This window comes from Sparus aurata, chromosome 15 (assembly GCF_900880675.1).
Source record: "Sparus aurata chromosome 15, fSpaAur1.1, whole genome shotgun sequence".
Lineage (NCBI taxonomy): Eukaryota > Metazoa > Chordata > Actinopteri > Spariformes > Sparidae > Sparus > Sparus aurata.
In genome coordinates this window covers 11,346,726-11,359,559 of record NC_044201.1, presented here as the reverse complement: position 1 = coordinate 11,359,559, position 12,834 = coordinate 11,346,726, and the positions used below count along the sequence as shown (strand labels likewise).

Here is a 12,834-nt window from a genome sequence, read left to right as displayed (position 1 = left end):
TTTTAGTTGAATGCACGATGCTTAAATGTACTTTGGTACACTACTTCAGGGATACAAGTAGTAATAACCACCACTTGTTTGTGTATTAAAGAGATTTAACTCGTAACAAAACACATTCTTGATGGTTTTTACTTTTCAGTGGCTGCAGAGTTAATGTGGGAAAGGGATGTTGGTGGTGGGAAAATTGGGAAATTGTTCTACAGAACAAAGTTTGAAGTTGTTTCTTCCAACGATGTCAGTAAACATAATAAAGGGACAGACAGTTGTTTTTGTACAACCCCTTTTGTTCTTACTGAGCATGTATGCTAATCGACAGCGGTATATCATCATCTAAACTCCACTTTTCATTTGGAAAAACAGCCTTCCTTTTTCAGGCCGTGCTGAAATACATTTTCCAGCTAATCCAAGAGAGTTTAAAGTGGTTTATTAAGAGGCAGCAGACTTTGCTCAACTCATAGAGGAACACTTAAAGGTGCAATATGTAGCTTTGGGGAATAATTTTAGTCAGAAGAGAATGACCTTCATTGACTGACTTCACTTAAACAAACTCAATAAACAAACTCTCTTTGTTTTCATGACTAAATGAACAAATTGACCATAAAGGACAACACATTTTCATACTCTTACTTTGTTTATATTTGGCGGACCCTGCCACCTTAATAGACTCAAACAGTGTTCTGGGGACATTATTTCCTCTGAGAACAGCTTGTTTATTCAGTCATGGAAAAAAATACATACTTCCAAGTTTTTTGTATTATTATTATAACCTCATTCATGTTGAAAATATTAAAATTCAGTTTGAATTTCTTCTCCAAAACTACTACCTTTAACCCCTAAGTCTATTAATTAAGTTTCACTTAACATGAGGTATTGTAATCTGAAAAGTAGCCAGTAACTAAAGCTGTCAGACAGTTGTAGTAGAGCAGAGGGTACAACATTTGGAAAAGTTGCAAGAAATGGAAATACTCAAGTATAAGTACCTGAATTGTGTCCATCCTTTGCCAAATCTGTAGAATTGCACTCCACGTCTACTTTGAGGACTGTGCAATGTAAGCAGTTAAAGTTGATACACAGCTGTAAACCTCCTCTCTGAAAGTGATCAAATCAAGTTTGACTTGAAGTAACACGCGCGTTGTTTATTTATAACCGTGAGGATAACAATCTGGCTCATTATTACTAATTGTTCAGCCCGAAGGTGTGTGCTCTATGTGCGAGCCCGCCTCCCGACGCGGACATTTCCTACGGCCGTGAACGCAGCGCGCTGCTCCGCTCATTCCTGCAGTGTCCCGCTGTAGGACAGTCTGTGTGAACTCGGGAGGGGAAGAGCAGCAGCGTTTAAACTCCCAGGATTTACACTCTGCCATTTTGAGGAAAACCGGCCGACATCAGCGTTGCAGACGCGTCCGCTTAAACACGAGTCATGCCCCGGATTGGTGAACTACCTCTGTCATTTTGTGAGTATTTCTCTCTTGTGGTTGCGCTCAGGTGTGTTTTTAAGGGAGTTAAACGAGTTTAAATAAACCTCACTGTTTGTTTCTGTGGTGCTGACTTGCTCTGTTGTCAATCTTGATTCTGAGTGAATGGCGCATGTCGTGCTCAATGAAACGTACGTAGAAAGTGGAGAGCGACAACTTTACTAGGGCTTCGCATCAAAACAAAGGCGGAGAAGTGGACCCCGAAATGGGCCTCCCTGTCCCGGGACATGGGCCTGGCTCTGTTGTGGGTGACAGCATGCTGGTACTGTTTTCTTCCTCCACTCGCAGTTGCTATGGGCGAAAAAAAAGAGGAAAAAAAGCCCAAGTTGTTTACCGGTGACTCGTGTGTTTGTCTGGCATTACTGAGCCCACGCTGCTAAAGTACATTGTAAAAAAAAATAGCTCAATATGTGTTTAAGCAACAATGATAAAGTTTAGTGACATTTATTGAAAAGCTTGATTTTTTACGTACTGTTTTCGTACGCCACAAAATGCTAATTCTTCCAAGTAACTTGTATCAAGTGACACTTAATGAACTCTTTCTTAGCAAGAGTCATAAAGTTAGCAAACTAGTTAGCCGAGTAATGTCATGCCATGGAGCAATATGCAGCTGAGGTGTGTAACATTAGCAAACATGACAAGCCCCAGACTAACCCTGAATGCGCTGAATTAAAGGGTGAATTCATCAAAAAATGTTAACGTAGTCATTAAACTGGAAAAGTCAGGTGAAGTGTGAAGACATGTCTGGACCCTCACAGCAGATCAGCGTTACAGCAGCACCCTCCCAAACAACTGAAGCAGATGGAGAGTTGTTTTAAGTGGTTTTAAAAATAACAACAGACAAAAGTAATAAAACGGCTCCATACAGCTCGCCCAGAGTTATTAAAGTCTCCAGACGAAGCCTCAAGATCCTAAATTGAGTTGAAAAGCTGTTATTTACTGCCTCAATGCGCAGTCAAGCTTACTTTATAGTGTTGAGAATGTCTTTTTTTTTTCAAATCAATTTGAGATCTCAGGGCTCTCAGAGACGTTGATTACTCTGTCGACCAGTTACACACGGTTTGAAATACATTTTGGATCTCTGGGCTTCTGGAGAGGTTTTTTTCTTTTTGCAGTTTTTATAGCTTTAAACAAGTCTCCGTCTACTTCGATTGTTCACGAAAATCAGGACACTGTTTTGCTGTGAAGCTCCAGAAATGACCTGTGACCTGCACAATTTCACCCCACTTTCCATCCACATGAGGTTGAGAGGATAACGACTGAAATGTCATTTGAGGGTGAACTTATCCTTTAAGCACCTGTGTGTTTTATCATTCAGTGAATCCACTTTTTCCTTTTGTAAGGGAAAGAACACACACAACTCTTTGAAAAGTTAGAGTCTTTCTTCAAAGATACCCTGAAATATGACTAACATTCATGTTTTACATGAGTTTATAATAAGATGGCTGGGATCAGAATGAATCACTACTGTGTGAGTAAATACACGCAGAGAAATGGTGGAAAACTTTTTTGAAGCTGACACTAATCATTCCTACTGTTTGTTTTTTTTTCCATTTGTGCTTTTCTGAACTGGAACAGCAGCCCTGGTGTTCAAGTACACAGCTACCACAACATTGATTTATTCAGAGTGTTTAAGGTATGACGAGACAGAAGCAGCAACTTTCTCTTTTGCTTAGTTGGACGGGGCGTAGAGCTCACTTTACAGACAGTGTTGTCACTGGAAATGGGTCATCACATTTTCAGCTCTGCACCAGATTACAGTCCCTGTGGTCACAACAGTAGTACTCTCGTCAAGTCAAACGGGGTAGTGTTTTAGTTTTAAAAGTGTTTATTTATACACTCTTCCAAAGAAAACGATCCACTCTACAGTGTATATGTCCAGGGAGAATCCAACAGGAAGTTGACTCTTTTCTATCAGGAAGCATCTGTCCAAGAAGTTCAAGTTCAAACATGCTTTTTTATGAATTCAGCAGTTTTATTCTTAGACCACAAGTTTCCTGTCAGCCATCATGTGTCAGGCGACTTTGGAAAAATGGCTTCCTGTCATCAAGCGGCTTGTCCTGTCTGTCAGAGTAGTCAATACAGTAATTAGGCCAATATTGGTCTACCACAGAGGTATTGGTATTTGTGTATATGTTGTCTTTTCAGAGCTTATAATGCAGAAAAAGATGCTTGGGGTCATTTGTAATGATTACATTCCCAGTTGTTTCAGTGCACTGCAGTGTCATATTGGACAGTAAAGTTTATTGTTAAACTGTAAAATGTCCTGCCCCCATTACATATCTTGGGTTGGGCTCTAATCATTACACTCACTGCAGTAAAAGATGTCAGATGTCAAGAAGTAGGCTGAGCACTAGGTATCTCATATCCCTGTTAGGTGGTATCCTCTGTTCCTCTTTGTGGATTGATATTGTCTGTGTTAGCAATAAGCTGTCATGCTATTCTCAGTAGCTTTGCTGTTTTTGCACGTGTAATTTTGATGGTGCTGACTGGCCTCTTAAAAAGCAGCATAAATGCACCCGTATTTTGCAACACATGACTCAGTTTGAACCCGTAATTACGATTAAGTGACTGAGACTATAATTGATTGTCTAAATGGTGGGTATGTTATTTTGCTTGCTCCAGGTTTCACAAGTGCAGTGATTCATGGAAGTAGAGTAATAATCAGTGATGATAAACCCTCAGATAGTGCATGGGATTAGCCCACTCAGTGCTTTGATCTTAAGGGGACCTATAATGCCCATTCTCCAGTGTGTCTTACAGGTTCCTGTGCATGTAAGAGATCTTGAAAGTTGAAAAAGTTGAAGTCTGCACTAACAGAAGCTCCTCTCTTCAACAGAACAGCTTCTGAAACACCTCGTCAGTAGTCCTGCCTTTGATCCACGTCACCATGTCACACATTTGCATAATTTAATGCCTAGCAGCTAGTTGGCACATATCAGTTGATTTAACACAGCCTCTCTCGTCATTAGCTATGCTGGGTCAGGCCTGTGTGAGCTGACCAATCAGAGCAGACTGGGTATTTGGGAGGGAGGGCCTTAAAGAGACAGGAACTAAAACAAAGGGTTTCAGACAGAGGGGGGAATACAATGTTGCAGAACTGGACAGTGTGAGTTTTTTGCACATTAACGCATGTAAACCTATTCTAGTAGTAACCCAGAATAAGATTATGAACCTGAAAATCAGCATGACCAAACATTAACAATATCAGTAAGAAGAGCTGCAACAATTGATTAATGAGTTCTCAACTATAACATTTTTCGCCAAATGATTTGATAATCGATTAGTTGGTTTGAGTAATTTAAGTAAAAAAATGTTTAAATTCTCTGTTTCCAGCTTTTGTGAATATTTTCTGGTTTCTTTGCCCCTACATGGCAGTAAACTGAATGTCTTTGTGTTGTGGAGAAAATAAGACATTTGAGGACATTGTCTTGGTAAACACTTTGCCCATTTTTCTTTTGATTTGAAAGGGAAAATAAGGGACAATGAAATTAATGGTCAGTTGCAGCTCTATTTGTGAGAGAGACTTGAACAGAGTTGCTCTTAATGATACCACTTCTCGTCTTTGCATTGCTTTATAGGTGTGTGACCTTGTGAGATGTCCTCCCATGAGTGTTGGACTAATGATAACAATGAAAAAATAAGGTTAAACCTGTAAAAGTAATTCCTCATACTTTTTAAATATGTCTATAAAGTACCTAGTGACAATAAAAGGGTTATCTTAATCCTCTGGCTGCGCATTTGTGACAGTTTTGTTACGTTTGACACAGATAAATAACCAGGCTTTTATGACCTGTATATCTGGTGCAGTGTTGATACTTGAGATAATGATGATGATATAATGATAATATTTGTTGTCAGTTCACACTAATCGAGCAGGCTGGTATTTCCTGTGTGCAAAGCTGCTTGTCCCAGAGGAATGTGTGGAATGTATTCTTTTGTCCTCTGTAGATTTAGCAGAGTCTCGTTCCTGTACTGCTGGCTGGAGAGCCCAGGAAGAGACGGCAGACTGGAAATGAGCCTGAGAGACCGCCAGTAACCCCCGTGGAGAAGTCATCCTTCTCAAAGCCGGGGGATTCTTTAAGTCGGAGAGGAGGGACGAACTCGTGGAAACGTCTGCATGCTGTTGCAAACATGCTCTCATTAGAGAGATGTTCTCCAGTGTTTGACTGAAGACATGTCAATCCACTGCCCTGAATCACAACCCCCAGTTCCCTGTTTATTTATAGCCAGAGGAACTTGCCACTGTTTGTCTCCTTCACACTAACCATGGCTGTGATCTTGAAGGGAGGAGGAAGGCTATAATTGAGGCTTTCTGCTTTCAATTATTGTTTTTCAAATTTTATGGGGAGATGAGCTCTCAGCATTTTGAATGTGGCTTCTCTGTGGCCTCCGAGCTGGATGAGATGAGAGCGGAGCTGCCAGCACATCAAACACCAGATTGATTGACTAGCAGGAAAATTAATGCATGATTATAGATTACAACATGTTTTCTCTCCGCCCATCAGCTTATTATCCTGAATACCATTATCCTGAAGCAATATTCCCACACTCTATAAACATTAAATACCTATATAGAATATGTTTTAAGGGTCTAATCTTAAAGACGACCAGATATAAATCTTTCAGAGGCGGCCATATGCATTTAACCGGCTTTGCCTCTATCCAAGCTGCTACGCTACATTACCAGGTTCTCACAGTTGACTTCCTGCTGGTTAATGAGGCAGGATCTTTGCCGCCGTGGCTAACTTTTCTCACACACATTTCAGAGCTGGCTCGTTATTAAATGTTTAAGATATGCTCATATCAAAGCATCGTGAGTGTAAAATCCAACTATTTACCTTATCGGTTTGCTTACAAAACCTTTGAACTCCAAGAACATTCATACCGCCACTCCTTTTGAAAACCTAAACATTTAAAAATTTTTCTCTAAAGCTTTTTCTTCATCTTCAACTACTTTAGCGAGAACTTCAAAAAACACATCACGTTTATATAGCTTTATATAGTCCTCCAGGTGATTTTTCTCCTGTTGTGCAGATTTGGTTTCGATTAACAGTTTTCCAGTGTGTTTCCCTGGAGACTAATCTCACGCTTTGCTTCAGTCCTCCAGTTCTCAGAATGAAGGTCAAAGCTCATCGTCATATTCTACACTTGTTTAATAAATTATGTCAAGAATAAGAAAACAAGGAGTCTTCAGCCATGCTAGCGTGTGTGAGTCTGTACATACTAAATTATAACATCTGCATGCTAATGTGCTCACAAAGACTGTTAACATGCTGGTGTGTAATAGGAAGAATGTTTACCACGAATGTTAAAAAATTCAGCTGAGCACGTTGGCATCATAATATTTGGTAATTAAAGCTTGAAACAGTATAGCTGAGGTGTATGGGATTGTCAGATTTGTTTGGTCACACATCAAAGTAGCTACTGGGCAACATCTGACCTGATGCTGAGGGTCCATGAATGTGACGAGCGTGACGAAAATTACCTTAATATAACAATGCATGACAATCATTTAATTTTTCTTTATTGATAGAAACAAGCGATTTTGAGTAACAACAGCAGGTTTTGAAGCACACAATCTGAATGTATAGTATATAATTACAGTACGTGAGGAATCACAGTATTGTTGTATAACAGTGTGTCAACAGTAATACTCCTCATGTCAACACTACAGGACAACTTACTGAAATGAAGTTTGCGGCTACTTGCTGTGTCTTTCTACTGTGTTGCTTGCAAACGTTCACAAATAAAGAAAAGGGAAAAATATCTCAGGTTATGAATCTACCGACACGTGAGACTCAACAAAGAATTTGGTTAATACTATTCTGATTGTATTATTATTTGCAAGACATTTCAGTTAATAAATGTTTGCTTGTTAAAGCTTAGACATTTATATAAGCTCAATTCTGTGGTATCACTGAATGAAAGCCTCCTGCTGCTTCTCTGCCTTAGTTTATTGTGATGGTATCATATATAAACATGCCTCTCAGTCTCGTTAAACTTTAATATACCTCAGGCAAATATGTTTTGTTATGGCCCCAGGAGCTCTCTTTTTTCTTTCTACTGCAAGGATAAATGGACTTCAAACTAATTTGTTAAAAGGAGCATATGTGTTGCCTCTGGAGTATCTTAAAGTGTTCCTGTTAAAAATGACTTTAAATACATTTTCTAATACAGTTTTCTTATTCTTCTTGTTTATTTACTTGCAGAGGAGGAGGCCTCTGAAGTTGGGGACTCAACAAAAAGGAATTCTTGTTTTTGAACCGGTCTTCAGTCCCCTGCAGCCATGTGTTCCACAAATCACTCAAACTGGGTCACGTTTGAAGATGACAACACACCAATCTCATCACCTCAGAAGCCCCTACAGTCACCAGGCGTTATCAAAGCATCAGTACCACGTCCCAATGGTCTGAAATTAGTGCTTCCTCCGATCAGAGACACTTCCTGGAGCTTCAGTAGTTCCCTGGAATCCCCTCAAAGCCACTCGAGTCTTGGTGGAAGTTCCTGTGTACCATGTAACACGCCCTTTTGCACTCCAATGAGTGGGGTTCCTAGCAGTGCATCCCCATTTCACTCCAACACTTGGGAAAAAAACGACTTCTTCCGGAGTCTCTCCAGCGCGTCTCCCACCTCTGCTCCCTCGCCTGCACCAGTCAATCAAACCTCAGATGGACCAAGCCCTTTCCCTTCATATCGGGGGAACTCAGGACACTATAATCCCTTCTGGGATGGATCTAGACACAGCGCGGATGTGGACAGCTCCTCCTCAGACTCAGAAACTGACAACAGCCTACCCCGTTTCTTTATTCGGACCAAAGATGGCAGCGAGCCTCCACAACTCCAGAGCTCTTTCTCCTACGTTTGCAACAAACTGGAGGGCCTACGAACAGAGACGGACCAGGAAGCAGAAAAAAATGCGGAGAGATGGCTAAGTTGCAATAATGAGGTGTTAAGTGAGGGTTCGTCTCAGTTCGTACCTCGGGGTCTGTTCCGTAGCCAGAAGAGAGACGGCTGGTCTGTCATGATTAGGATTCCAGAAAAAAAGAACCGCATGTCTTCTCGACAGTGGGGGCCAATCTATCTCCGCTTGTTGCCGGGAGGTGTGCTGCAGATGTACTATGAGAAAGGCCTGGAGAAGCCATACAAAGAGTTCCAGCTCCTCCCTCAGTGTAGGATTTCTGATCTTAAACTGGAAACCTACGGCGAGCCCCGCAAAGTCCTGACACTCAAGGTTGAACATTTCTCATACACAGAAAAGAAGCGCTTCCACCCTAAGCTAGAGGTTAGTCATGAGGCGGAGGTGGAACAGCTGCTCAAATTTGGCTCCACAGTACATGACGAGATGGAGGACCTAGTAGTCTCCATGGAAGAGGAAATCTTCAAGCTCTCTGTGCCCCATCAGCAGAGGCGGCACTACGAGGAGCAAGAGCTGTCGTTGCAGATCACTGATCACATCTGGGTACAACTGGATAAGAGTGGAGGAGTCATGGAGCGGACAGCCTTCACCCAGATTCACTGTCTGGCTTTTCTGAACGGAGTAGGGGATTGTTTTCTTGCCCTTAATGATCTCGGGCTCCTGCGCTTTGACTCCAGCTACGGGTCTGAGGAGGAACTCTGGATGGAGATCGCCGACTGCCATTTTCACAAATGTGTGAATGACACAGAGTTCCAGAGGTCCCGGCTGATTAAGTTCTCACCTCCTGACGCCTGCAGGGTGGAGCTGATGCGGTACAAGACGATGATTTTGGGTTGCACAGAAATTCCCTTCTCAATCAAAGCTGTGGTCACAGTTCAAGGTGCCTATGTGGAGCTCCAGGCGTTTCTTAACATGTCAGCCACCTTCCTTGCCTCCATGGGGGTGTCTGACACGTACCCACTGTGTGAGAATGTAGTGATCCGTGTGCCGGTGCCGGGGGAGTGGGTAAAGGTGACGCAGACAGTGGCCTTACTGCGACAGAGGTCACTGAAGGCCCGTATGAACAGAAACGCCTGCTTGGGTGCTGTCGGCGCCGCGGACTCTCAGCCTGTCATGCAGGTGACAATCGGCACTGTCAAGTACGAGAATGTATACTCAGCCGTCGTGTGGAGGATTGACAGACTGCCTGCAAAGAATACTGGTAACACATTTCTGAGAGATTAAAATCAAGTCCTCACATATAATTTTCTCATCAGCTTCCTCATCTTTGGCCTCTAGTGCATGTACAGTATGTTTGCCACTCGTTGGTGTAACACTCTAACTACAAGCGACCTTTGTTTTCTCCTCTGCAGCAGTCGATCATCCCCATTCTTTTTCCTGCAAGCTGGAGCTGGGATCCGATCAGGAGATCCCGAGTGACTGGTACCCTTTTGTCACAATGGAATGTGAAATTATGGGTGCAGTCGTGTCACAGACCAGGGTGAAGTCACTGGGTACTACAAATGACATCCAGCCACAGAAACATGTGACCAGCTGGACACGCTACCATTGTCAGGTAAGATGTTTCAACAGGGGAATAATATCTTGTTCAGTGCACGCAACAACAATCATTATTTATTGGTGCTTCTGACCTAATTTGTGTCTTTTTTTTTTTTTTTTTTAGGTGGAAGTTGAGAAGAAATGGATTGAAACAGAATCACAGAAGCAGTCTGGCTGTATGACACAGTGATAATTACAGACACTTTGAAGAGGACGTCATCCCTTTGGTTCAACATATTTGCCAAAATCTTACAAATGACAAGAAAGGATAACGAAAAATGAACAAAAACGAGGGCGATGAGGGACTTTCTGCTTATATCCGGTGTCAAATTCATCTAATTACACATAGCCTGATAGTATTTCTTATGGAGGTTTTGTATCCTTTAACTGAGACTGAATTAGTCTAGATCTAATAAACAATTTAACATGGTCCTTCTGCCTAGCACTTTACATTTAATAGATTTATTAACTGTTTGACTACAGTTCATATGAGTTCTGTATATAAGCTTGCATTTGCATCAGCTGCACTGCCCTCCAGAATGATTGGCATGCTTAATAAGAAATGCTTTAAGAAGTGTACGCCCGAAGGGGCTGTGTGAGATAAACAGCTTAAGTAATGAGCAATATTTTCTGTGCAGATGTTTAAGGTCAGGCACTTTGGTTGCCTAGCAATGATCAAAGTTCACATACTTCCAGATTAGTTTAGGTTGGAGTCCTGCACATTTGTACTAAATTCTACAAGTCTGTAATATATAAAAGCCTGGGGATAAAGGACTACCACGTTGAACAAAAACATTGGTTTAAAGGTGGGTCACATCATGCTGAGTCCCACAGCGCAGCATTTTGTCTGAAGTGTAGTAATCACAGTTATTACAGTAATTCGGTTGAACTCACTCAGGCCTGCCAATTAGCAGCCATTCTCAGCAATGAAACACTCTGATCAACATGAGACAAACAGACAAATCATTTTTGGCCCAGTTACAAGGTTATATGTGCCTGAAAAGGTACTTCATCGATTCATAGTTGAGGAAACTGTCTTGTTGTGCATAAGAGGTCTAAAATATACTATGCAACATAGGATGCTAACATTATTTGTACTTATTTTCCTTTTTTTCCAAATGTAATACAACTCATTACTTGCGTTGCTTACCTCAAGCGGACTTTTGGCTTTATACCAAGGTTGTATTCTGGAGGACTGTAATTTTTATTTAAACAAATCAAATCCTTTATTATGTGATCTTTCTGCCTCTGGGTTGTGAATAGGTTGGATAAAAAAAATGGAAGAAAAAAAGAAAAAAGAATGGTGAAGCTTCATAGTGACCAACAAGGCCTTCAGTGATGACTTTTCATGTATAAGGTACCTGGCTTAAGCTGGATATTATGTACATCAAGAGTAAAAATTGAATTAAAGCTGAATGACTCATGGTACTTCTTCCCAGATGTTCACAAGACTAAACTCTGAACCTACAACTCATACATTGTGAAATCCACAAATGTACTCTGGTTTTCAATGAGACGGGAAATGCACAGAGGCTGCTTTCTGTTCCTATCTGACAGACATCCGAAATACCAAAGTACCAACGTTTCATGTATACGCTGTAGTCTGTCTGGTAAACATGAAGTAATATTTTGTGTTTTCAGTTTTCCCACAGTAAAACAAAAGTTTTAAACAAACACCACACTGAGTGTCAGAACAGTCAGTCAGTGTCATCACCATCATCGTCGTCATTATCGCAATTTTGTCGAGAGACTGAGACGTCCTGCAGTGAATAATGACAGGCTGCTGCTCAATAAATGACATGATTTGTAGGAAGTGATATTTTTAAAGTGCCGCACGCTGTGTGATCACTATGTTAACTGAGTGCGCAGGTACAGAGGAGTGAAGTATCTTCTTACCCTGAAATGAATGAGGCTCTTTGGGAAAAGAGTGCTGACAATCATGGTTATTAACGCGCATTCAAAGCCCACTCTCATGAGTGCTGCTGTTTAATGAAGTAATTTTACCACAGTCCGCTGTGGTGGTGAGTCAGGGTGAGTCAGAAAAGGACCAACCTGAGTCTCTACTAAATGAATCATGTCGAAACACTTTGGACTCTTCCACTTTTGAATCTAAATCGATTGCCAGCTTTTGATGTGTTTTAAGGAACTTTGGGTGTTTATACTTTGAGATTTTTCCACCTAAATTGTACTGGTTAGAGGGCAGGAGAAGGCTTTTAAACACACCAAATCCACTGTTTCTTTTAGTATTTCTGATCTCAAAATGAATTGGTATCAACAAAAGGATTCAGATTTTATATAAGAATATTGTCTACAGCTTAAAGCAACACTATGTGACTTTCAGAGTAATTCTGAGAAGGATAGTCAATTGTTGTGTCTCTTTCCCAGATTGTCAAATACCAACGCTTTGGGTTAAGGTTTGGGTCTCAAGTCAACAGTTCCAGTTTGGTGACGATTTAGGCATGAGACTGGCGTACCCCGCCACACGCCCAATGTAAGCTTGGATCGACTCCAGAGTGGTTGTAATGATGGATGGATGGATGGATGGATGGGGAGAACAACAATCGACTATCTTTTCTCAAAAAGGTTACATAGTGCAACTTTAAGTAGCAGCTAATAAAATTAACATACATCATGTAATATCGGTTATACGTGGGAATAAAGAGGGCATCATCTTATAATTCAAGGAGAGCTTCTGAGTCCAGAGTATCCTTGTAGTGCAGTGACAGCTAAGAGTCCACAGAGGCGTCTCATGTTGCTGCAGCACTGTCATCCTCATCAGAAGAGTCAACCGACAGTGTTGAAAGAGTGCCAGCATCGCCAAACAGATGCTTGGAGGAAGCTTGGATCCCAATCTCCTGCAGCCGCCGCGGCTAAAGAATCTATTGTACACCAAGTTCAAAA

General features: G+C 41.3%; 1 protein-coding gene across 1 annotated transcript; it reads left to right on the top strand.

The window, feature by feature from the left end:
- Positions 1 to 1,256: 1,256 nt before the first annotated feature.
- On the top strand, positions 1,257 to 11,349 carry ston1 (stonin 1). The gene is made up of 4 exons (XM_030442498.1): positions 1,257 to 1,454; positions 7,688 to 9,595; positions 9,747 to 9,949; positions 10,058 to 11,349. The coding sequence occupies exons 2-4, from the start codon at positions 7,765 to 7,767 to the stop codon at positions 10,121 to 10,123; spliced, it is 2,100 nt and encodes a 699-aa protein (XP_030298358.1). The 5' UTR covers positions 1,257 to 1,454; positions 7,688 to 7,764; the 3' UTR covers positions 10,124 to 11,349.
- Positions 11,350 to 12,834: the final 1,485 nt, after the last annotated feature.